Here is a 23,790-nt window from a genome sequence, read left to right as displayed (position 1 = left end):
GAGACATGTGAGGTCTGGGGGCTAGAGGGGCCATGGGAGAGCTTTTTGCACAGAGGGCCCTGGAAACAGGCTCAAAAGATATGGATGCTTTCAATCACAAGTTGAAGAAACTCAATTCAAATCCACTTGAACAACAGAAAAAGGAAGTGACTGGTTCATCCAGGTGTTCACACAGTGGCGTTGGAAGGTCTTTCTCTGGGCCGTCACAGCATACTCACCTTAGGGGTGGTAGCTCCCAGCTTGTACTCTTAAGGCCCAGAAACCCCACTGGCAAAAGAAAATATATTATCTCATTAGGTCAGAAGAAAGTTCCAGGATGGAGTCACGTTGGGCTAACATGGGTAGTATGTCAGACCCCAGGTCCGGAGAGGGTGGACATGGAGCAGACATCGCCCATGACAGAACAGGAGGGGGCATATTTCATCCCGTAGAAGCTGACCAGAGGAGATCAGCCTGGTGGAGCCGTGGACGGGAAGCAAGAGGTCTGGTGGACCCAGTGACCCATGCCAAGGACCTGAGACTTGACTCTGAGGGGATGGGGTGGGGTCCTATCAGGCATGGGTGATTGAGGAAACTGGAAATTTGAGTTTGAATCTGCTTTCCAACTATTGACTTTGGGCAAGACATTTTAAACATTCGAGCCTCAGTGTCTTCACCTGAAAACTGGGCATAGTACCATCTACTATAAGTTACTGTAGGGAGTAAAATGACATATTTCAAACACATAGCATGTGGTTGGTGGTCAGCAAGGCATTGGGACAGGGAGTCTGGGTTCACAGAGCACTTTCACCAAATTCTCACTCCTCACAACAACTCCGAGAGTTCTCTGGGGATGGGGAGAGGGGGATTCAGCAGGTCACAGCTGCTTGGCCAAAGTCATGAAGCTGGAAGGTGACAGAACCTACATGTGTACTCATGTGTATTTGGGTCAAATCCTGAGCTGGTGCCACGATACCATGCTAAGTGGATAAAGCTGTTGAGGAGGTAGGTATATGTCACCCAGAGTGGCCTCATAGAGTAAGGATGGGCCCTATTTCATCCTCCTTTCCCGTGGAGCCCACCACTGACATCCACCCCAAGCAGCTTCTTAACACCTTAGTCCAAGTGAGCCCCAGCTGAGCAGATGAGGAATCCTCTCCTTGCTTTCTCTTGGAACTTTCCAGCTTCTAGAGGCACCTTTTGTTTTCCTGCTCCAGGCTTGGGCAGGTGGAATTACTGTCCACACTCAGCACAACTTATCCTGGTCTGTCCATTCAAGCCTACCCATCCCTGGAGACACTGATGAAATGGTCCCTCGGGCCCAAAACAAGTCTGTACGCAGCATTCAAGAGGCAGATTTCCCAAGGTCAAGGTTTTCTATGGTATGACCAGGCCCCTTCCCATTGCCATCCAGCAGTGAAATATTCTCTTTGGCTGCAGGAATGTTCTATCTTACTGCCTGTCCATCTTCTGGTCTGTCTCAGCGAGGATCAGACTTGGCTTTGAATAATAAAGACCCCACTTAACAAAAGCGAAAGGTCTATTGCTCTCATAAAAGTCCTGAGGCAGCCAGTCCAAAGCCAATATAAAGGTTTTATGCAGTCCTCAGACACCCAGGCTCCTTCTAACTCATGGCTCCACCATCCTGTCCTCATGATCCAAGATGGCAACCAGAATTCCAGCAATCACAGTTGCATCCTGGGTAGCAAGAAGGAGGAAGGAAAAAGAAGGGGCAAATGATACTTGTCAGTTTACTTTTAAGGACACATGATACTTTTACTTGGTCACATAGTCACATCTAGATGTAAGGGAGTCTGGGATAGTCTTAAATCCTGGGTAGCCAAGTTCCAAGCTAAAAATTCGGGGCTTGTTACAGAGATAAAGGGGAGAATGAACATTGAGGATAACTATCTCTGACACCCAATCCATTCAAGAAGGATTTATTGGGTATTCCTTGTACTTACCCATGTTATAGTATTTATAATATGAATAATACCTTAGCATCTAATGAGCACTGACCAGTGCCTGGCATATAGTAGGTATTTATTGGGTAGCGGCTATTATTTTCACTGCATCAGAGAGCTGATAAAAGCACAAGCTTCTGTGAGAGTGGAGAAAAGGCTGCCTGCCTGGCAAGGGAGCAGAACATAGAAAGGCATCCTGGAGGAGGTCCCACCTGGGAATGTAGGGGTCTTTCTTTTTATTGACCCTAGAGAGCTGGGGTGGTTGACTGTAGCCATTTCAGAACTTCGTTTTACCTCCTCCATCCTATCCTATCTCGACCTCCTCTGGAGAACAACTCTGATAACATCCTCACCAAAGTGCTGGTGATGATAATAACTAAACACAGTGCTCTCCAGGGTGGAAAGTACAATGATATGTCAGAGAATTATGGCACTATTTAAGTGAGGGGGCTAGTTCTGAAGGCCTTGGAATCTTCCTGAAGCCTTAGAATACTGACAATTCCTTCTGAAATTAGAAAATAACAATAAACATGATCTAAAATGTCCTCGTTCGACAGAATGGGAGTAGCAGGTGCTCGGTACCCTTCCAAGGTGCTCCAAAGAAAGAGGACATCCCTCAGCCCCCATGGCAAGATAAGGAGGAAGCTGAGAGCTTGACTGCGTGGCTCTCCTTGGACTCCTGGAGGTGCAGGAATCTGGGCGATGGGTGTGCGCTCAGTCTCCCCTCCTTGCCTCTACCCGTCAGGGACTGTGGAGAGCAAGCTGCTGCTGGCTGACTCCCTACTCTGGGCCTGGGAAAGCAAGCTCCTAGTCTTCCCTGAGCACCACTGTGTGATGGGCCTGTGCCCATGGGGCACAGAGAGCTCAGTTCCTATGCGAGGTGGGTGGGCCCATGGTTCTTTGAACTCCCTCCATCCCTGGCCTGGAGAGCCAGACAGCATTTCCTCCAGGAAGCCCTCGCTGACATTCCTTGCCTCAATGCTCCCACAGCCCTCCACTGGAGCTCAGAATTTCCACTGCTGCTTATTTATCTGTCCCCCGCCCCTGGCTGATCCCTTTTAGTGCTCCAGCCCAGGTCTCTCTTGATATATACCCTGCGCCTCACACATAATATGAGCTCAGTAGCTGTGCATCAAATAATGAATATGTGAGTGAGTGAACAAGTGAGTGAATTCCTTGGCTGCTAGGGCATAGATTCCCCCAGTGAGGAGGGGAAGGCCCGAAAGGGTTAACTGGGAGCCCGCCTGTGGTCTGAGGTAAGCAGGGAGCGTATTTGTTCAGGTAAATAAGGAAGGATTACTTATAATGGGAAATCAGGCCCAGCCAACTCTTCATCACACAGACTTCCTCCCAGCACATTCCTGCACTCCACCTGCGTCCACACTGCTCCACAGACCCAGACCCTGTGTCCTGAGCCCACCTCGCCCCCTCTGTAAGCCCCTCTGGCACTTGCCAGAGTGCCAGCAAGTGGCCCTGGGCTGGGGGCTGGGGGCTCCCTAAAGGCCACGCAACCCTGAGACCTCAGAGAGCCACCCCTCGAGGGTGGCCAGGCCCCCGGCGGCCCACACGAGTGCCACCTTTGCCTCCAGCCCTGCTGGTCCCTGATCCCACCAGCTCCCCAGATGCCTGGCTGAGACTCAACAGTGGTTCAAACTGCCCCCGCCTCCTCCTGGCCCCCGAGGTTGCCACTGCAGCAGGCGACTCCTTGGACACCAGGCAGCTAACGGGTAAGTCCAGTGGGAAGCACCCAGTGCCCTGCATGGGGCTTTCTCCTGACAGCTGGTGGGGAGGTAGGTGACTGAAAAGACTTAGAGGTGTACTTTGCAAGCTCAGAACTGATCTGCCAGGCACTAGTGACCCTGTGATCTGGGTCCTTCATCCTCAGAAGTCCTTGCCTCTCCGCAGGCTGCCCAGCCTGCCTCCCTGGGCCAACTCCACAGCCTGGGTGAGCCCCCTTGGCCTGGCAAGGTCCAGGTGCCCAGTGTCTGTGATAGTTACCATTCAGGCTCCACACTGAGCCTACCCTGCCCGGCCTGAGAGTGGTAGCCCTATAGATGTGGAGACTCAGCCCTGAGACCCGGCCTGTTCTGCTTGGCTAGCAAAACATAAGCAGTCTTTCTGCTATAGCCAGCTGCGGCTGCTTGGCCAAGGGAAGGGTCTCCCCAGGGCCGGACCACAAGTGGGCAGGGGCTTGCTGGGGCCTAGAGACTCAGGGCCTGGGTCCAGGTTGGAGCAGTGGGTACAGGCCCAGAGCCCAGGGATCAGGCAGAGCAGTGGTGGGCACAGGAACCAGCTGGTCAGGGGGCTATGGAGCTGACCACCTGGCTGCATGGATACACAGAGAAGCAGAGGACCCGTGGGCCCCAGTCTAGGAAAAAAACAGGGGTCCTTGAAGGTGCTCATTTCTAAGATTCGCCAGATGCCTCCTGTGGGGAGACTGAGAAGGAAGCAGTAAGCAGATGACGGGGTGGAAACGTGAAGGGTCTGGATGGCTGAGGGCTCCTCTGAGGCCGGACACTGAGTACGCGTATGTATGTGTGTGTGTGCATATGTGAGCATGTATATGTGTGTGTGTGCATGTTAGGGAGTGGCCAGGCCCACTGAGCTAGCCCCGGATCCCCTCACCTCACCCTGCCACCTGGGCTTACCCAGCAGCCCACACCCAGGCCACAAACCTCAGTGGTCTGTCCGCTGTATGGAGATCATGGCCTTTAACTATCTCCTTGGCCAGGGCTGGGACTTAGCCTCATTTCCTGCCCCGACTCCCCCCCCCCAATAAACAGCTTCTCAGCACACCCCAATAAAACAGCATCTCCCAGCACCAGCTGCTCAGCTGAGTAACAAAGCAAACAGGCACCCGAGCTGCCATGTCTGAGGTGGCAGTCAGGGATGGGCAGGAGATGCCCCACCAGACAGCTAGGCCCAGGCCATGACCCGGCCCAGCGGGGCCAGTCCTGCTTGACCCCTGTCCACCTGTGAGAAGGGCCAGAGCCAGGGTCTCCCAGCTTGGAGTCTCGCCACCCCAAACTCACAGAAATGTGGGGACAAAATGCATCCTTGGGGCTTCCTGGAAGGATGGGTTATGGAGGAGGTGGTCTCTCATGGGATAAGGGACCACCTTCCCTTTGAGAGCCTGACAGTGAATGGACAAGTGCTTGCTCTGCTCCAGGCACTGTGGTGAAACCCAGAGCTGAAAACTTAGTACCTATCAGATATGTTTATTGTGTTGCCAATTATAAAACACTTCAGCAGATAAGATTTCACAAGGACACTCTGCGTTAGACAGAGTTGCTCTGTCAACCAAGCCTGAGGGAATAAGTGGCACCTAGTAGGTTCTCAACCAATGCTCGGAAATTGTGACACTGGCAGTAAGTAGAAGGACCTAGGAGAACCCACTTTTAACCACTAAGATCGTTGCAGACATAAAGTTAATAGCCCTGAAACAATTAGGGCCATTCACAAACAGTTTTGTGCTAAACAACTCGGTGCAGCTTGACCTAACCCAGGAAAGTCAGTTCAAGCTGACCCGGGGACAAAGACCCTCTGGGTGGAAGGCAAGGAACGGGGTTAAGGCCCACCGTGTGTGACTCTGGGAAAGTCACTTGCAGTTCCCTGTCTGAGTGATAAAAAGGTTAGGCGAGGTGGCCTCCTCTGTTAAAAGAGTCTTCATGGAAGTGATAACCTGGAGTCGGGTTTCGAAGGCCATATAGAAGTTGGTGGAGGCGGCCGCTGGCTGGATCTGCCAGCTTTGCAAGACTCGTGTGACTTCTCGACCTGTCTTCCATGCTGAGGTCAGGGGAGATGGGTGGCTCCTCTTAGAGGTCAGGGGTGGGGGGAGGGGGTGGGAGGGTGAGACCAGCAGCTGCCCTGGACTGGGCGAGAGAGCAAGATGACCTCAGGGCAAGGCCAGGCCTCCTGCACCACCATCTTCAACTCACCCCCACACTTCGCCCTTCCTCTCTAGCTCTCCACCCACCGTCACCACCCAGTTCTTCCTTTGTTCTCATTCCATACGCCATTACCTTTCCCTTCCCTCTGCTCCAGCCCCATCCTCTCACCTGCTCCCAGGTGCCGCCTTCATGCATGCTCAGCCTATATATAATTCACAAGGGATTTCTATCTATCTTCTCTCTCAATCTTCACAACACCTTCAAGACATGCTCTTGATAGCCCATTTAACAGATGAGACAACTGAATCACAGGAAGCCCAGTCACCTGCCCCAGTCCCAGAGCTAGAGAGCAGAGATTCCAGGCTCAAATCTGGTCTAAGACCCTCCCCCACCTCCCCTCCTCACTCCCATCCTATTCCATGCCCCACACCTGAGCCCCCGGCCAAGCAAGTGGACTGTCAGGTAGAACAACTCTTCCCAAAGCAAACTTTGCACAAGCTGAGTTGCCCTGGGCTCTTCCTGACATTTAATGCCTGGCTCCTTCTCCCTGACTCGTTTGCATGTTCCCAGCCCAGGCGGAGCCCCTGCCAGATTCTCCTCTTCCATTTCTCAGGAGCTGTGTGGGGCTTCCAGACCAGGAGAGGGTGAGCCTCCTTCTCCCTTTGAACTCCCAGCTGGGAACCTTAGTGTGACTGCTGGGGACCAGACAGGCTGGAGCTCACCCAAGATTGTAGAAAGAGCACCACCGGAATGGAGGCGCCCCTTCTTTCTCCCTCCAGCTCTGGGATTGAGAAGAGAGGTCTAGGAGTGACTGACTGTCCAGGGTCCCAATAACCCCTTAATAGCCCACCCCTTCTCATTTAAACCTTTTTTTGAAGCAATTTCTGTTCTTAGTCTCTCGGGACAGTTTATTCCAGACTTTTATCATTTTCCCTAAGGTTGAAGTGCCTTCACTTTGTCCTAACACCTCCTTTCCAAGCCTCAAAGGGTGCTGTCTGGCCCCATGTTTGGGGCTCAAGTCACATTTTTTTCCCCTCAGTGCTGTCAAGGTTGTACAGATTCATCCCTCGAAGTTTATGATGCGCTCTGCGCGCCTTTCCAGCTCTGTGCTGGGCCTGAGGGAGACTACAGGGATGGATGGATAGAGATAAGAGGAACCGATGCGTTACACACACCCCTTGAGAGATTGAACCATCTGTTCACATCATTGTCCTGCTTTGTCGTGACCAACCCCAGAGACATAACTGTCTTTATGAGTCCCCATTTTACTGATGAGAAGCCTGAGGCCAAGAGGATCGACCAAAATGCCACAGGCAGAAGCCAGGAGAAGTCCGTGTGTTCTCACACCTTCAACAGCCAGGCTGCCCAGCTGGGGCAGAAGCATGGGCAACAAGATGCCCACAAAACCTCAAAGCCGTGTTGGGTATCAGGTGTTGGAAGGGATGCTATAGATGAGGTTCTGGAGGAGAGTAGGGAAAAGAAGGGGCTGCGACCCAGCCCTTTTGAGGAGGATTTGTGGGGACTGTGCTAGAGAGAGGAGAGGCAGCCTCGTCAGCCACTGTGTCGTGAAGAAAGGTGGAGCATGCAGATGGCTCGGGCATGGCGGTCCAGGTAGGGCAAAGGAGCTTGCCCAGGTGCCGAAACATGAAATATAGTGACACACAGTATGTGTTCAACAACAGTTGAATGAAAAAATGATTTGCAGTTTCTGGAAACTGAAAGCCGTGCAGGATTTGTACTTGATATGGCAGGAAATAGGGGTTCTGGCTGACCTCAGCATCACCCATCCACACCCCAGGCTTGTCTGGGAGGGGTCCGCACTGACTGGAGGAAGTGGGGAAGAGATGCTGCTGGCGCGGGACCAGTCCCGACGGACAATCTGTGAGGTGAGGGTCAGCCTGGTGGTTGGCCCGGCTTGGTCAGCAGGATGAGTTGTCATTCAGAGGCTGCGGACACCAACTCCAGAAGAGGGGTGCAGGGAAGAGATACAGCCACACTCCTTATTCTACCTGAAATGTCAGCCCTGAATTATGTTTCTCTTTGCAAGGGGAGCTCCTAATGTCCATCTCTGTTTCTCCACCATCCTCCTTCCAAGTCAGACTGAGGTGCAAGATGGAGTCATGCGGTCACAGGATACAGAAGGCATGTGGCTCTGGGAGATGATTCACCTCCTCTAAGAGTAGAGGAGGAGACTGAGGCCCAAGGGGATCAGGGGCTACCCTCACATACAGAACAGGGAAGAACATGAACCCACATCTCCAGATGCTGAAGCCTCAAGTTCTTTCCAGGCTGCACACCCCCTTTGGAGTAAACTCAAATATGGGGGTGAATTTGGGGCTGAGGTGGGTCCTTATATGTCTAGGCTGCAAGCACCAACACAAACTCTATGGGACTAGGATTTTCAGGGGTCGGTGGGCAGCCTGAGCAGAGGAGAAAGGGGTGGTCGGCCAGAGTGACCGTAGAGGCTGCAAGGTGCCAAGTCGTCAGCACCATCTGAGCAGAGGGCGGAACTCAGTCCTGAGTCCCAATCCCTTCTCGGTCCCTGTAGCCACGTGCACATAGCGGTCGCAGCACCTGCGTCTGCCGGGAACAATGCCGGGGATGGCTGGGGGAGCTCAGCGAGGGGTTTATGTAGTTGGCCTTCGCCTTGTCCTAGAAAAGGTTGGGAGCAATATTGGTAAGACTGTGTATGTGTGTGGATGCTAGCAGTACTCATGCAGCAGGAGCGAATGGAACACAGAGCTGGTCTCATTGTGCCTGTGGGGTCCTGGCCACCTGTGGGAACCACGGGAACAGAAGACTAGACCAGATTTCCTTGATAAGCTCCTGACCCATTCATTTCCTATGCCCATCCTCCTGCTACCTGGCCCTACCCTCCAACTCCCTACCTACCCTCAGGTCCCTATGTGGCCTCACTCCAATCCACTAGTTCTCAGCCCCTGGGTCCCCTGGCTGGCTCCTCAAGTTGAACCTCCTGGAGAGCAGGGCCTCTGAGAGAGTTAGGGCAGTGGCCTGGATGAGTCTGGGATCTGAGGAAGTGGGGAAAGCCAGAATATCTAAAAGAAACCCTCCACCTCTAGTTTCAAGCTGAGCCCAAGAAAGGCAAGTCCGCCATCAGCCACCCCAGAGGCCTACCTCCTTCCTCTCTGTTTTTGAAGACCCAGGGGGTAGCAGATGCTTGGGGATGGCCACAGTGGGGTGTTTGATAGAGGGCCAGAGCTGCCTGGAGGTGGCCAGCCTAGGACCCCTTCCTAAGTAAGAGGGTGGCCTGTCAAGTGGAGAGAGGCCAGCACTCTGGGCAGTGAAGAGCAGTCACTAAGGAGGAGGCTGCATGCTTTTCTGGGGTCCAGCTAGTTCGAAGAGCATTTTCAAAGGGCAAGGGAGCTGGGATTCCGTGGGAGGGGAGGAGCTGTCCAAGGAGAAGTAAGGAGGCCAGAGGAGGAGCAGCAGGGTGAGAAGGGAATGTCTAGAGGAGAGGGGAGTCTGGGGCCAGAGGCTGGGAGGCTTCGGAGAAGCCAGACATGCTGCTCAGGCCTGTCATCAGCACTGGCCTAGGACTCCCTATGGCCTGGGAAGATTCGGCTTCTCTCCAAGGTGCTGACCAGCAGGCTGGGGGGCAGGTCCATGTGCCCCTGTCCACTCGGCATAGTTCCTGGCCAGGTTACACCCCCCACAGCCTCCTGACTCTGACCCATTAAAGGAGGCCCCTTAGTTGGAGCAAGGGAGGGGCTGACAGCCAAGGCAGTGAACCACAGCGAGGAAGCCAGAGGAGGTCTGCTCCAGTTGGTGGAATAAGGCCAACTCAAGGGCCGGGCAGTGGGCTCTGTCACCTCCTGTCCCATCCACTCTCCCTCAGTGTTCCTCTCACTCACTGGGCTCTGCAGCTGGGGCCCTTGGCTCTAGGCAGACTGAGGTTGCATCTCAGGATTTAAGTGGACACTAGGGCACAGTAACCCCACCCACAACCCACCTCCCCCCACCACCCCCCTGCCCAGGAGTGGAGGAGATCTGGGAGCCTGAACTAAGCAGGATGTGGGAGACAGGCTCCGACCTCACAACATCTCAGGGCCTTAGTAAAGACCTCCCTGGTAACACCACTTCCCTGAGGCTGTGGTTTCAGGAGATAGGGGATCTTTTGCTGATGCCAGGTGGAGGTGGGAGTGAGAATCCTGGAGGCAGTGGAGTTGCGGGGACACATTCCTGGCCCCAAGGGCGAGAGCAGGCCCAGGCAGTGGCAGGGAACAGCTGCTGTAAATCCCCGACTGTGGGTCCCTCTGCCTTCTCTCCTTGGTCTGCCCTCCTGCGGAAATAGTTGATGCTGAGAAAAGGGGCCTGAGGTAGCTAATCCCTCTGGCCACTACCCCACCATCTGGCCCTGTCTCTGGGCCTTGGCCTCTACCAGCTGTTACCAAAGTTTCTTTGTGTGAAGTTGGAGCCAAAGCCTCTGGGGCAGGAGGACCCAGGACATGCTGAGCCTTAATCCAGACATGTGGCTTAATCCAGAAAATATCACCTCGAGGTTTGGGAGCTGGAGGCATCGCTCAGGAGACCAGTCACCCCTTGGACCCAGATGGCAGAGGCTTTTGGGAGGGTTGGGTCTACCATCTGTGGGACCTGGGCCGGCCAAACACTGGATCCTAGGCCTAAGAGTCAGCAGCCTCTAGTTGGTCCTCGCTCTGCTGCGTGACTATGGCATGTTCCTGCTACTCTCTGAGCTTCATTTTTTTTTTTCAGCACGTGTGTCCACATGGATGGAGAGTCACCTGAATGTAATTAGGACTGAATTACATGGCACAGATGGAGAGAACTGGGAAGTCAGATAAGGGAGCTGTTGGGAGGGCTTCCTGGGGGAGGAGGGCTTTGGGCTGAACTGTTATGAGAAGGAAGGGACATCTTGGGCAGGGGGACAACGCAAAAGAAAATAGCACAGGGGCCAAGGAAGAAATGCCGTTCTCATTAGACCTAGATATGTCAACTGATCCCTGAATCTGATCCAGACCCTGCTACTAACCAGCAAATGAATCCCTTCCCCACTCTGGGCTTCATTGCTCCTATCTATAATGCAATCACATAACATATGGTCTCTTACATCTCTGATTGTCTGGACTGGGTAAGAGGAGGGCTCAGAGGTGGGTACCTGCCATTGGAATCTGGCAGGCCTGGCAATGAGGACCCATGGGAGATTCTTGAGCATAGGGGTGCCTGATGAAAGGGTGATGGAGAGAACTGAGCTTGACATGGGGTAGAATGAGAAGCCAAGAGGTGGAACTTTAGAGGATTGAGTTGCCTGACCGGGAGGTGGGCAGGCCCTTGGGAAGATGGGACTTGCCAGAACTGAAGCCTTAGAGGGAATGTGGTACAATGAGCAGAGCCTGCACATGGCCATCTGGAGACCTTGGGCAAGCTGCATAACCTCTCTGAGCCTCACTGTTCGCATCCATAAAATGGGGCTCTTGCTGCCATGTCACCCAGGTTGTGGGTAGTAAAGGGGGAAACCAGCTTCTGGCTCCCTAGCCAGTAAATCAAGGTTCCCCGACACCTGGGCTGCTGGGATCAGAGCAGTTCCTACCATCTCCCACCTGCAAACAATCAGATCTTTCTTCCTGACACACAGTTAATCATGAACGCACCTGTGCTTTGTGCATCTCTTACTTTCAAAGTTTCTTAACAGTGAGTATTTTTCACCAGGGAGGTGTTGGAGCTGTGACCAAGTCTTGGTTGAAAGCAGGTTCCTGGGCATTTAGGATTAAGGTGATGGGGAGCTGGAGTGCAGAGGAGGAGGCGGAAATTCTCTGCTGGTGAAGGAACCCTGGGCCAGGAGTTGGAAGACCTGGATCCAAGTCACTTAGCTCTTTGCACCTTAACTTCCCCATCACAAAATAGGACTAAGAATAAGGTCCACGCTGCCTCTCTCCTGGGGAGGGGACGGATGTAACTATACAGCTCACTTCACAAATGTGTCAGGAATGTGTCATCACATCCCCACCAGGCAAACACTGCCACCTGTCCTGCCCATTCATCCTCACTGACCCCTCATGCCACTGGGCCCTGAAGCATAGCAGCTGCCCTCTAGCCTACCTGTGGCCGAGGCCAAGCAAACAGGAGGCCCATGAGGGAGGCAAATGCTCCTGCTTCTTGGAAAAGCTTCTGTTTCCCTGGCATATCGCCCAGGGTCTTGGCAGAGACTGTCCTAACGTGGCAGGCATGAGAGTTCTGGGGACGTGGATGGGGTGGGAGGCAGGCAAGGGGTGATGTGGGAGGGGTGGGGGCTGAGAGGGGCTCTGTGTGGGTGGGGCCACCTAGGGCTAGGGCACGGGCACAGACCAGGGTGGGGACCCAGGGCCAGAGCGGGCTGTTGGTGCTGCCTGGGTAAATAATGTGGGCCCAGAGCACACACGTGTGTTTGCACAGAAGGACTTGAAATGATTCCAGGCCTGCCCTCTGTCCCCCGCAGCCCTAGCTCCCCCTTCCGTTCCTGCCCACCCCACCCCACCCTGACCTTTCCTTCCTTGTCACTTAAAGGAGCCCTTGAAAGGGAGAATCGAAATCAAAGGGAACACCCTTCTCTCTTGCTGGCATTCTCTCCACCACGTAAACTGCAGGGCTGCCAAGTAAAGTTGGGAAGGTTGGGAACTGCTCAGGAGAGGGGACAAGAGGGAGCCGCATTTCCACCTGGGCTCAGTTCACTAAGCTACGCTCTCCAGAAAAAGAAAGAGGGCTGGGCATCATTTCCTAAGTTGAACAAAGATGTGGAATCGGCTAGCTGCAGCCCTAGGGAAGCCAGGGGTATCTTCCACCAGGTTCTTTCCCTGTCCCATCAGCAGCGGTAAACACCACTACACACAGGCTGAGCGGGTCAGTCCCATGGGGTGACTGGAGATGGGCTACAGAGCCCCCGTCACTGTCCCATTACAGAGTCTACCCAGCCTGTGATTAGAGCCCGCTCTTCTTACTGGCCAGATGCCATTAAAGCAGCAATTCTTAAATGTGAGCATGCATCAGGATCACCCAAAAGGCCTGTTGACAGGCACTGCTGCCCCCCACCCCTTCCCGGCACCCAGCTTCTCATTGAGTGCCCTGAAGTGGGCCTAAGAATTCTCATTCCTAATCAATTCCCTGCTGTGCCGAGGCTGCTGGTCTGGGCACCACATTCTGAGATGCTCTGCTTTCAAATATAAACACCCCTTAGAAAAGGATACATAAACTTGCCCTTACAGGTTCCCATGCTCCTTTCCTCCCCTCTGAATGGTTCCCTGTATATTGGGAACATGTATTTGTTGGTAATTTCCCACCCCGTCCTGTTTTATTCTTGTCTCAGGCCCACACATCACAGAAACATCCCAGAAACCCTGGTGTTTGGTGTATGCAACTCTCTCGAGCGCCCTGCCTCAAACAAACCACCTACTCCAGGACGGGCTCGGGGAAAAGGGCTCAGGGAAAGCAGAGTCTAGGTGGCTGACGGGGAGCAAGGCCTCTAGTTGCTCTTTTGAGGCCAAACAGTGCTCCTGGGGCATCCTAAGCAGGGAGGAGTGGGTGTCAGAGTCACTGAGGACCTCAGTTGTTCTGGGCGCCTGTGCCTTCTCATTAACTCCCACCGCTCCGGGAAAGTGGGCCTGAGGGTCAGGACGTGGGCGCCCCCTCTGGCAGCAGCACATTCCTCCAGGGCCTGGGAGCAGAGAGGGGCCAGGGGGCAGCACCTTTCAGGGGAGAGTGAGGAAGGGTGGGTACCAGCTTTGACTGGGAGGTGGGGCCAAGCACATCTGTGTGTGGTTGCTCAGTGGCCACTTTATTAGCATTATGCTGCTAATTTTTTCACATTCCACCAAAAGGCCCTCGGGAAGGGGAGGAGGCTGGCTCCCCCATTTGTGAGGGAATTCTACCTCACTTGCTCCTCTCTTCCTTCACCTGGCTGGTGAAGACATTGGTGAGCCTCTTCCTTCCCTACTTCCTTCAAGGGCATAATAAAAGAAAATAAGCTTTGCTACAGCAGGAAAGATTTAGGTTAGCTCTCAGAAGGAACTTCCTTCACAGTGGACTGGGATCTGGGTGTGGGCCAGCTGAGGAACAGAGGCTTGGATACTAGATGCATCTTGTCCAGGCCTCAGTTTGCTCATCTGCCAAATGGAACTAATCTTGCCTTCCACTGTGAGGGCTGAATGAAGTCAAGAACTTCAGAAGGTTGTTTTAAGCACACTGTAAACATTTGCTGCTCCCAGCTAATCCGGCTTCCTTAGAGAGTGAGGAAGCTGTCTGTTCACAGTCCTACCCCAACTCCCACCCTACTGTCTTTCCCAGCCAGAAGTCCTGTCCGCCCAGCCCTGTCCAAGCTGCCCAATGACCCAGAAGCTCTAACTCTCTCCCAGGACCAACCCCTGCTCATTGGGCCCCTCATCCTTGAAACTAGCTTAGTGGCCCCCATGGGGATGGGGAAGCAGCCAAAACCTGACTCCTTCCTCTTTTATTTCTATAGACGCTGGCCTGAGCAGAAGCGGCATGAGCAGCGCCAGCCCCGGCCTGAGCAGCGTGCCTCCCAGCCGCCTCCTGCTGCCTCCCAACACTGTATTTCGGACAGGCCCGGAGAAGGTAACAGCAGGGGCGGGGGGCCCTGAGAGACGGGACTGGAGCCCCAGTCCACCCGCCACACCTGAGCAGGGCCTGTCTGCCTTCTACCTCTCCTACTTGGACATGCTGTACCCCGAGGAGAACAGCTGGGCCGCCAAGGGCCCTGGGGCCAGCACTCGGGATGAGCCACCCGAGGAGCCTGAGCAGTGCCCTGTCATCGACAGCCAAGCCCCTGGGGGCAGCCTGGACTTGGCGCCAGGTGGGCTGACCCTGGAGGAGCACTCGCTGGAGCAGGTGCAGTCCATGGTGGTGGGTGAGGTGCTCAAGGACATTGAGACAGCCTGCAAGCTGCTCAACATCACTGCAGGTGAGCCCCTCCACACAGCCACCTCCAAAAGGTGGGCCACAGGCAGACTAAGGTCGCTGGGGGACAGGGACGCTGCCTGCTGAACTCTGGCCACCACTGGCCCGGCTCAGGCAGCCCCATGCTGGTGCTTCTACACACATGGCCAGCCTATAATGCAACAACTGTGAGCCAGGGAGGTTCCGATCCTCTCTGTGCACCAGCCCGAGTCCCCGCTTGGTGGGTGTTAGATGAAGTGAATTCGACCCCTATACTGTCTGGCCCACCACCTCCTCTCAGACTCATCTCCGCTCTCCCCTCAGCTACACCTGCCTCCTTGCTGTTCCCACAATACGTACCTCAAGACCTTGGAACCTGCTGGTCCCTCGACCTAGAACACTCTTCCCCCAAATATCTACTTGGCTCACCTCTCACCTCCTTCATGTCTTGACTCAAATGACCCCAACTCAACGAGGCCTTACCTAACCCCTCTATTGAAATTGCTGCCTGTATCCCGCGCCTCTTAGTCCTCCCCACTGCTTTATTTCTCTGACAGCACGTAGCATCTCATATGCTGCATATTTTATTTATGTTGTTTACTATCTGTCTCCCCCACGGGAATGTACACACCCAAAGGGCAGAGATTTTTATTTGTTTTGTTCACTGCTACCTCCCCAGTTCCTAGGATGGCACCTTGTACATTATAGATGCTCAATAAACAATAACTTGACATGCCAGGTCCCATTCTGGCACTGGGGAATTGAGTGGGGACACAAAACAAAAGCCCCTTCGTTTATGAGGCTGACATTGTAGTGAGGGGAACAGACCATAAATGGATAAATGTGTCACTGGTCAGACGCTGACGAAGGCTCTGATGAGAAGGGGATGTTAGCAGGCCGGGCGTGCGTGTGTCTGCCGGGGCCTGGCGGGTGTCGTTATGGAGCTGATGCTGAGGGGTTGAGGGGCTGCTAGGTCTCCAGCCCTGTCTCTTTCCATCATCTCTGCAACTCCGGGCAGGTCTGACCCATCTTCTTGGTCATCGGGCCCTGGCATTTGAGCTTCCCACTCTGTACTGCTTTCACTCAAGTAGGATCTTCAGGTGGCCCTCAGGGCCAGCCCCTGCCTCCCAACAGTCCCAGCTGGTGCCTCCTTAAGGTAGTTCCTGCCCACACCCCAGCCTTCCAGTCGTCTAGTGCCAAGGCCAGTTCCTCCACCCCCAGTGAGGTCTCTCACGGTGCCTTTGCTCCCACACCAGGCTGAGAAGGGAGGGCCTGCCATCTGAACAATGTGGAAAGAAACAAATTGCTTTGACCCTGGAGAGGAAAATGAATTCATTAAGTAGGGGCAGCCCGGCCTGCAGGTTACCCAGCTAGGGCACCAACTTAGACCACAGTGTTCACTTGGAGCCCTACTGTGACCATGCACACCAGCCTGGCCTCCACCCATGTGCCCTGCCAGGTTCACCCCGGAGTAGCTCCCCAGGGGGATATCTAAGTCCTAAGCAGTGACTCCCCTTCCACCTTTGAGGCTTGTAGCTGTCCCATGACCAACGTATGCCCTGCCAATTCATTCATTCATTTATTCAATGCATGTGCACTAAGCAGCTACTATGCACCCGGCCCTTTGTTACAGCTGTTAGACAAGGGGATGGAACACTCTGTACCTCAGTTTCCTCATCTGTAAAATACGGTGTGGGTTGGGGATCATAGGGTTAATTGCTGGTTGGGTTTTTCTCTGGATCCTTGAGGGGCTTTAGGAAGATAAGAGGCAGCTGGGAGAGAAGCTCATATGTTTCTAGTTTAATGTCACTGTCCCCTCCAGGGCTGGAGCTTCCCAAAAGGTCCTTCGGAGTGGCTGGAACTGTCTTGGAGAGCCCAAGTTCTGGGTGAGGTGGGGGCATGCAGAGCCCCCAGGCTACTCTGCCCAGAGCTTCTCCCTCTCACTCTCTCTCTTCTTGGATACTCCCTCAACAGGGCCCCTCAAGAGGGTCTGGATTGGCCTGTTTCCGCCCCAGGAGCTCATGGTCCTGGGTCACAAGCTCCCAGTTCCCACATCCGATGCCCCATCCGAGCACTGTGGGTCATGTTCTGGGTGGTGCTCTCAAGCAGCCCCCAGAACTGAGGTGAGTGTCTCTTGCCCAGATCCCGTGGACTGGAGCCCTGGCAACGTGCAGAAGTGGCTCCTGTGGACAGAGCACCAGTACCGGCTGCCTCCCGTGGGCAAAGCCTTCCAGGAGCTGGGGGGCAAGGAGCTGTGCGCCATGTCGGAGGAGCAGTTCCGCCAGCGCTCTCCCCTGGGCGGGGACGTGCTGCACGCCCACCTGGACATCTGGAAATCAGGTGGGACATGGTGTGGGTGGGAGCCAGGGACACAGAGGGGACTCTTAGACCAGGATGCTGGCTGGGCGTTACTCTCCGACGGGCTCTGCTCTGACTCCCAGCCCCTGTTGCGGCTGTGTCCCTGGAACCTGGGCGAACTGACCAGCCCTGACCCCTTCCAGCCCTGGCCAAACACATAGAACTTAGGATAGAGAACATGGAAAGTTAGAAAGTAGAAGTTAGACTGTGAGCACATGGGACGGCAGAGCTGACAGGACTGCAGGGGCTATGAAGTCCTTCTTTGTCCTTCTTAAAATGTTATTTGTTTGTTTTCTGTTGTTTTTCATTAAAGAAGTAATGAATAAATGTGTACGATTGAAAACAAACAAAAAAAAAACATAGCGAAAAATAGTATACCATGAAAAATAATTCTCCTGACTCCTGATCCCCAGCCTTCGAATTTCCCTAGAGGAACCACTATTAGCAGTTTCTTGGGGACCTGGCCAGGAAAAGCCCATACATATATAAGCCCATATACGAGTGTGATTTTTACCCTTTTGAAAATGTGAATAGTATCAAAGTGTCCCATACTTAACAGTGCATCTGGGTCTTGTTCCCCATCAGGATGCACATAGCTGCCCTATTCTTTTTCAAGGCTGCATGCCAACCCTATCTCCACCTCATTGGGTGCCACCGTGTGCCCTGCATAGAGCCATGTGCTTTGGAGGAAAGAGTGCTTGCCCATTGGGTCAAGGCCTTGCCCTTAGGGGCCCAGATGAGTAAGGGGACAGGACCAGCTCATACGACCCCGTGAGAGACCAGTGTCCTGCCCCACCCCGGCTCCTTGATAGTGGCTGCCAAGGGCAGTGGTCAGTACCAGGCTGAATGCCAGTTGGTGATGTAAGCAGAAGCTGGCTGCCTTGCCCTCTGCCATCACTTCTTGGTCTGAGACTGGGGGAGATGGGAGAAGGCCGGGTGGAGAGCAGGAGGAGGTACAAGCGCTTGGTGAACTCGGCAGCTGGAGAGCAGGGAACTTTTATTATGCCGGGCACTGAACAAGGTGCTGAGACTCTGAGACTCCATCACCTTACATCCTTGCAAGATCTGGGAGGGGGTTTCTGACACCATTTCATAGGCGAGAAAGGGAGGCAGAGCAAGGCTCCACTTCTGGTCTCCTGTCTGAACCACAACGGGCTGCATTCAGGATCTCTAAGGCCCCTTCCAGCTCTGAAATCCTAAATTTCCTTCCAGGAAGCAGCTCCAGACTGGCAGGAGGGAAGGAGCCATCAGGAAACCTGGGGCATAGGGGGGCCTCTGTGGCCCCACGGTCCCACCTAAATGTCCTTTTCCCCCCTTGCGGGTCTCTCCTGGGTAGCCAACCTTCTTCTCTCCTTATCCTACAGCGGCCTGGATGAAAGAGAGGACTTCCCCCGGGGCAGTTCACTACTGCGGTGAGCAGGGCAGTGCAGGGAGGAGGTGGGGGCTCCGAGGTTTGCCGTTGAGGGGTGGCTGCCACTGAAGCAGGGGGTTGCCGCAGCTCCCCATTCACCACCACCCTCCCTGGCTGCCCAGCCTCGACCAATGAGGAGAGCTGGACAGACAGCGAAGTGGACTCATCCTGCTCTGGGCAGCCCATACACCTGTGGCAGTTCCTCAAGGAGCTGCTGCTCAAGCCTCACAGCTACGGCCGCTTCATCCGGTGGCTCAACAAGGAGAAAGGTAAGCTGACGCCCGTTGAAGGTGCCAGGTGCCGTCACACTCCAGGCCACAGGGGAAACGAGGGGTTAGAGAGGCCAGTGGGGGCCCGCCTGGGCTCCTACCAGGCACAGGGAGGGGTTGGGGCTGGGCTGAGGGGTGCTACTGCCCTCCACTTTTGTCTGAAGAACAGGTGCGCCACTATCACAGGACCCATCCAAGGTCTGAGAGTAATTTGTACCCATGTCTGGCCCGGCTATGTCTTGTTAAGGATCCCAATAGCCACACAGTGCCTGTGACACAATAAGCTTTTGAAAATATGCTCAGAATGGCACATAGTTTTTGCCCTCAAAACATCATAGCTTCTCTGGAAAGACTGGTTGATGGTGCTCGGTGAGAAATACAATGTGAGCCACATATGTTGTAATATTAGATTTTTATGCAGCCACATTAAAAAAATTAAAATTTTTTTGAATTTAATCTTAATACTTTTATTTAACTCAATATTACAAGTTATTATAATTTTAACATATAACCAATATAAAATTTATTAATGAGGTATTTTACTAAGTCTTTGAAATCCAGTGTGTATTTTATGCTTATAGCACATATCAATTCAGACTTGCCACCCTTCAAGTGCTCGAGAGCTATCATGGCTAGTGGCTACCTTGCTGGACAGAGCAGGGCTAGATGAGTGTGTGTGTGTGTGTGTGTGTGTGTGTGTGTATTTTGGCAAGGCCAAGAAACCTGGGTTCTAGGCCCATTCTTGTCACTAGTAGCTCTGAGTGCCTGGACCTGTCTTCAGATTCATTTATCCAACCAGCCTTCCTTGAGCACGTCCTCTGGTTCCACACTTGCTTAGCTGACATTTGCAAAGAATTACAGTGTCCTGAGGGTTTAGGGGGGATTCAGTTGCATCTAGCCCTCAAGGGACCTACAGTCTTGTAGGACACCTAGCGGTGAAATGAGCTGGTGTGCGGAGCACGTCCCGGTGGGGACAGGGCCGTGGGTGCAGCTGTGCGGGTCCAAGAGGACTTCACGGAGGAGGTAACTCTGGGGCTGAGTGTGGAGGATGAGAATGGGCTAGAGCAGGTGGAAGAGAAGTTCTGCACAAGGCGTGATGACTCTACATGTGTATTTAAGACTGAGAGTGAGGCAGCTGTTCTGCTGGTCTTCTGGTCCCCCGGTATTCCAGGGAGTTGGTTTCAAGGTAGAGTTTTAGAGAGGGGAGATCAGGCAGGGCAGGGTGGTCTGAAAAGCCTGCCTGGAGGGGGTGTGCTGACCTGGGCCTTGTCAGGAGGGTTTAGAATGAGTACTGGGGGTATTGACAATGTAATAATTCTTCCCAAGGGGCACTTCCTTCAGACTCCACTCAGCACATACTATAACCACTCAACAGTGTGGTACTCACACCACAACCCCCTCTTACTGGCAGGAAAAGGAGCTTCAGACAGCTTCTAAAAGTAGAAAATGGCAGGGTCAGGATTCAAACCCAGTTCAGCCCAGTGCCAAATCCACTCTTTCCACCACCTTCTCTGAATTAAATCTGCCAGAAAGGGCCGTGTGGGCAAAGTGTCTGAGAATGGCAAAGAGATCTTTCAGGCTTGGAAACTGTGAGGTGGTGGGGGTGGAGGTGAGGGATGACCTTGCCAAATGAGCCGTGGACACATTTGGAGCCCCATTGTGCTTCTGCATAAGGTGTGCAAACCTCGCAGTGGGAGCAGAGGCTGGCAAGGGCCAGGGCCCTGGTGCCCCAAATAATCCACTAAGGTACCCAGGCTCACCCTGCATCCAGTTCGTGACTCCATGGAATTATTTACCACTTATTCGACCCTGTGGCACACTCCTCGCACACATTTCTTTAACCCTCATCACAACCCTGGGAGTAGGTAGCCTGGCCCCATAGTCTGGGCCTGGCCTTGCCCCTGCGGAATTTGGCTAGCTTAGCTCTCACAGACTGACCCGTTGGTCTTGGTCTTTCTCCTTCCTGCCATTCCTCATTTGCACCACTGGCTGTCTGGGCCCTCCTGCTTCCCCAGGCATCTTCAAAATCGAGGACTCTGCTCAGGTGGCCCGGCTGTGGGGCATCCGCAAGAACCGCCCTGCCATGAACTACGACAAGCTGAGCCGCTCCATCCGCCAGTATTACAAGAAGGGCATCATCCGGAAGCCAGACATCTCCCAGCGCCTCGTCTACCAGTTTGTGCACCCCATCTGAGGGCTGCAGGCCAGGCCCAGGCCTGAAACTCACCCTCGCCAGACCTCCCTCCTGCCCGCCCCTGCCCTGGCCAGACCTTGAGCTGAGGGAGAAGGCGGTCTGCTGGCTTTTGAGTCCAAGGTCAGGGAGGGGATGGCCCACGGCTCCCAGGAGGATAAGTGAACTCTCTAGGGCCTGAGGGCCCCCGGGTGGGGGTGCTCCCTCCTCAGGCCTGACTGTTCATGTGCCCAGCCCATGCAGGATGGAGGGAGCCAGGGCTGTCCTCAGTGTTCACAGCTCCCCAGGGAGGTCCCTCCCTCCAGCCCAGCATCTGACCCCAGCATTTCCAGAGCAGAGCTGACAGAATAGCAGTGACTTGGCTAAGGCTACTCACAGTCCAGCGCTCACTGCCTCATTCTGCACCATGCCTGGCATGGTGCTAGGAAACATCCGTAACCCTGAGTTGGAGAGCCAAGGGTGCCCCTGCGAACGCATAATAAAGATACTAGAGAACCGGCATGGCCCCAGTGTCTATGCAATGAGTGAGTGTCACAGCCCAGGAGCCATCAGTGCTCTAAGCAGTTGTGGTCACAGGGGCCTTGGGTGGTCGAGAGAGGCTTCCTTGAGTTGGCGTTGAGCTGAGCCTAAAAAGAAAGGGGTAATTGATTGGTAGAAGCTATGGGAGAGAGGCAATGAGTCCTCAAGGCCAAAGAGGGGCTGGAATGGCCCTCATCTCCCCCAACCCTGGTGTGGGCTGAAAGAAGGGAGGAGGTTGGACCCGAAGAGAGTCTATGCTTAAGACTGGAAAGAAGATGGCCTTCCGCCATCCTCTTGCTCTGCTGTAGATCAGGGCTTGCTGCCTGGGCCGGGCCAACCACACAGGCTCTGGGCTGCAGCAGCAGGGGTATGTCACAGGGTGGTGCTTCAGTCCCCCTCATGGGACACTGGCTCTGCAGTGAACAGGGTAGAAGAGAGGTTGGCTTGTTGCTGCGGTTCCTCTGCCTCAAGAGTGAGGTCACAGACCTTAGTAGTTCCCTCTATGAAGCTGCGAGCTCTGTGAGTGGGATGTGAGGTGTAGGAGTATGTGATAGGAAAAGGGCGTGGTCAGTGTGTGTGTGCGTGTGCGTGCGTGCATGCGTGTGCGTGTGTGCGTGCACACGCACGCACTTAGAGGGAGACCGGACCCATCACCCACTCTCCTGGGCAAAGCAGCTCGCTACTCAGCTCCCTCATGCTCCCCTCGCATTTGTTCATTAAACTTACAAGTCCTGAGGGCTGACTATGAGCTTCCACTGCATTTTTTGTCATTAACCTTCCCAATAAAATTAGGGGTTACTGCCCCATTTTGCAGATGATGAAACTAAGGCTCAGAGCGGTTAAGTGACTTGCTCACACACAACCAATCAGCAGCAGAACCAAGAACTGAACCCACCAGGACATGGCTCTCTCTGCCCTTCCATGCCTCCTCCTTCATGACTGGTCAGCACCCTTAGGCTCCATAACCCTTAGCTTCTGAGGATAGGCTTCCCGGAAATGGGAAGGGGAGCCAGCTGGTGCTGCCCATACCACTAAGGGTTAAATGGTGTCCTGTACTGCTGCCTTATGCCCTCAGCAATTTTATTGTCTTCAGAATAAAGTTTACTCCTGGCAGTAAGCAAACAGCACCTTGGCATCTGTCAGCTGGAATTGGACCTGGAGGAGGGGGGGCCTGCCCTGGGCCTGTGCCTTGCTGAGCTCCTGCTGTCTGCCCACCCCCCAGGAGGGAGCAGACTGAGACCTTGGCCAGAACCCAGCTTGGCTCTGCTAAACTGATTTGGTGTCCCCCAACTGAGTCCCTGGAGCCACCTGCTTCTATGTCGCCAGCTGGGCCTGGTCCTGGGCCTGAGCCTCCAGAAGACTTGGATCTCAGGTAGGGGCTGGGAGGGAGGAGGGACAACGGAGGGTGGGGTTAGGAGTTAGGAGTGGGAGCTGGAGCTGCTCCAGAAATGGGACCTACGGGGAGTGGGGTGGGGCAGCTCCCTGCTGTGTGGATCTGTCATGAGACACACATCCCCTTCCGGCACACTCCCATACAGTGACACTTTGTGTGCCAGCAGCAAACTGCAGATTCCTCTTTTTCCTTTGCACAACTGCCCATCAGAACCTAGGTATCTCTACCCTCCTCATGGACCCCACCTCCAGGGCTCCTCATAACTGCCTAGAACAGCCTACTCATATAAGACGAGGCAACCTTTTGTCTTTATTTGAAGAGTCCTCCATTTGGCTAAAACCAGGTACTTGTTACTGGAGGTAGACTTGAGGCAGAAAGGCTGTGGTGAGATGAGAACAGATTCAACCCATCTGGATCTTTTCTCCCTGCTCTGAGCACACCCTGGGGCCCAGGAAAGCAGTAGGGGTGAGGGGATCAAAGTATATTTGCCTTGAATACTGGAGCTTGTTTCAGTGCCCCCCAAGCTGCTGGGGGCAAGAGGGGCCTCGGGGAGACATTTAACCAGACTGGGGAAAGCAGAGGCCCCCAGGGGAAGACACAGGTGGGGACACAGTGAGCTGATGGCAAAGCTGGACCTGGTAGTCCCCCTGGCCTGCCCAAGAAGAGACCTAGCTGGGAGTGTAAAGGTTGGAGCAGGGGCTGAGGCGAGGGCAGGGCCTGGGCCTGGCAGAATAGAGCTGAGAGCCTGAAGCCCGGGTCCTGCCTACTCCCCTGAGAAGTCCTCCTGGAGGAGCCCTCCCAGGGGCCCACACAGTAATGCTGTCAGAGGTCAGGCATGACATAGGGAAGCGTAGCATGGCCTGATGTCACGCCATAGGGAGCCTGGGACTATAGACAACCAGAAACCACAAG

At 54.2% G+C, this 23,790-nt stretch overlaps 1 protein-coding gene across 2 annotated transcripts; it reads left to right on the top strand.

Annotated features, from left to right (window-relative positions):
• The first annotated feature begins 3,334 nt into the window (after nucleotides 1-3,334).
• Nucleotides 3,335-22,725, top strand: SPDEF (SAM pointed domain containing ETS transcription factor). Of its 2 annotated transcripts, XM_016146950.2 has the most exons (7): nucleotides 3,335-3,670; nucleotides 10,568-10,602; nucleotides 14,304-14,762; nucleotides 16,880-17,077; nucleotides 18,460-18,507; nucleotides 18,629-18,775; nucleotides 20,791-22,725. In XM_016146950.2, the coding sequence occupies exons 2-7, from the start codon at nucleotides 10,581-10,583 to the stop codon at nucleotides 20,967-20,969; spliced, it is 1,053 nt and encodes a 350-aa protein (XP_016002436.1). In that variant the 5' UTR covers nucleotides 3,335-3,670; nucleotides 10,568-10,580; the 3' UTR covers nucleotides 20,970-22,725. The 2 variants fall into 2 exon arrangements, with proteins under 2 accessions (XP_016002436.1, XP_016002437.1); XM_016146951.2 differs by lacking the exon at nucleotides 10,568-10,602.
• Nucleotides 22,726-23,790: the final 1,065 nt, after the last annotated feature.

Source organism: Rousettus aegyptiacus, unplaced genomic scaffold (assembly GCF_014176215.1).
Source record: "Rousettus aegyptiacus isolate mRouAeg1 unplaced genomic scaffold, mRouAeg1.p scaffold_m13_p_1, whole genome shotgun sequence".
In the NCBI taxonomy this organism is placed as follows: domain Eukaryota; kingdom Metazoa; phylum Chordata; class Mammalia; order Chiroptera; family Pteropodidae; genus Rousettus; species Rousettus aegyptiacus.
Note: the sequence above shows the minus strand (reverse complement) of the source record. Positions and strands in the feature narration are given on the sequence as shown.

Excerpts from the sequence above, each read along its gene's own strand:
- SPDEF (XM_016146950.2), top strand. The coding sequence starts at position 10,581 with ATGGATGGAGAGTCACCTGAAT. Across the intron at positions 14,763-16,879 it reads GCTGCTCAACATCACTGCAG|ATCCCGTGGACTGGAGCCCT; the intron begins GTGAGCCCCTCC and ends TCTCTTGCCCAG. Across the intron at positions 18,508-18,628 it reads CGGGGCAGTTCACTACTGCG|CCTCGACCAATGAGGAGAGC; the intron begins GTGAGCAGGGCA and ends CTGGCTGCCCAG.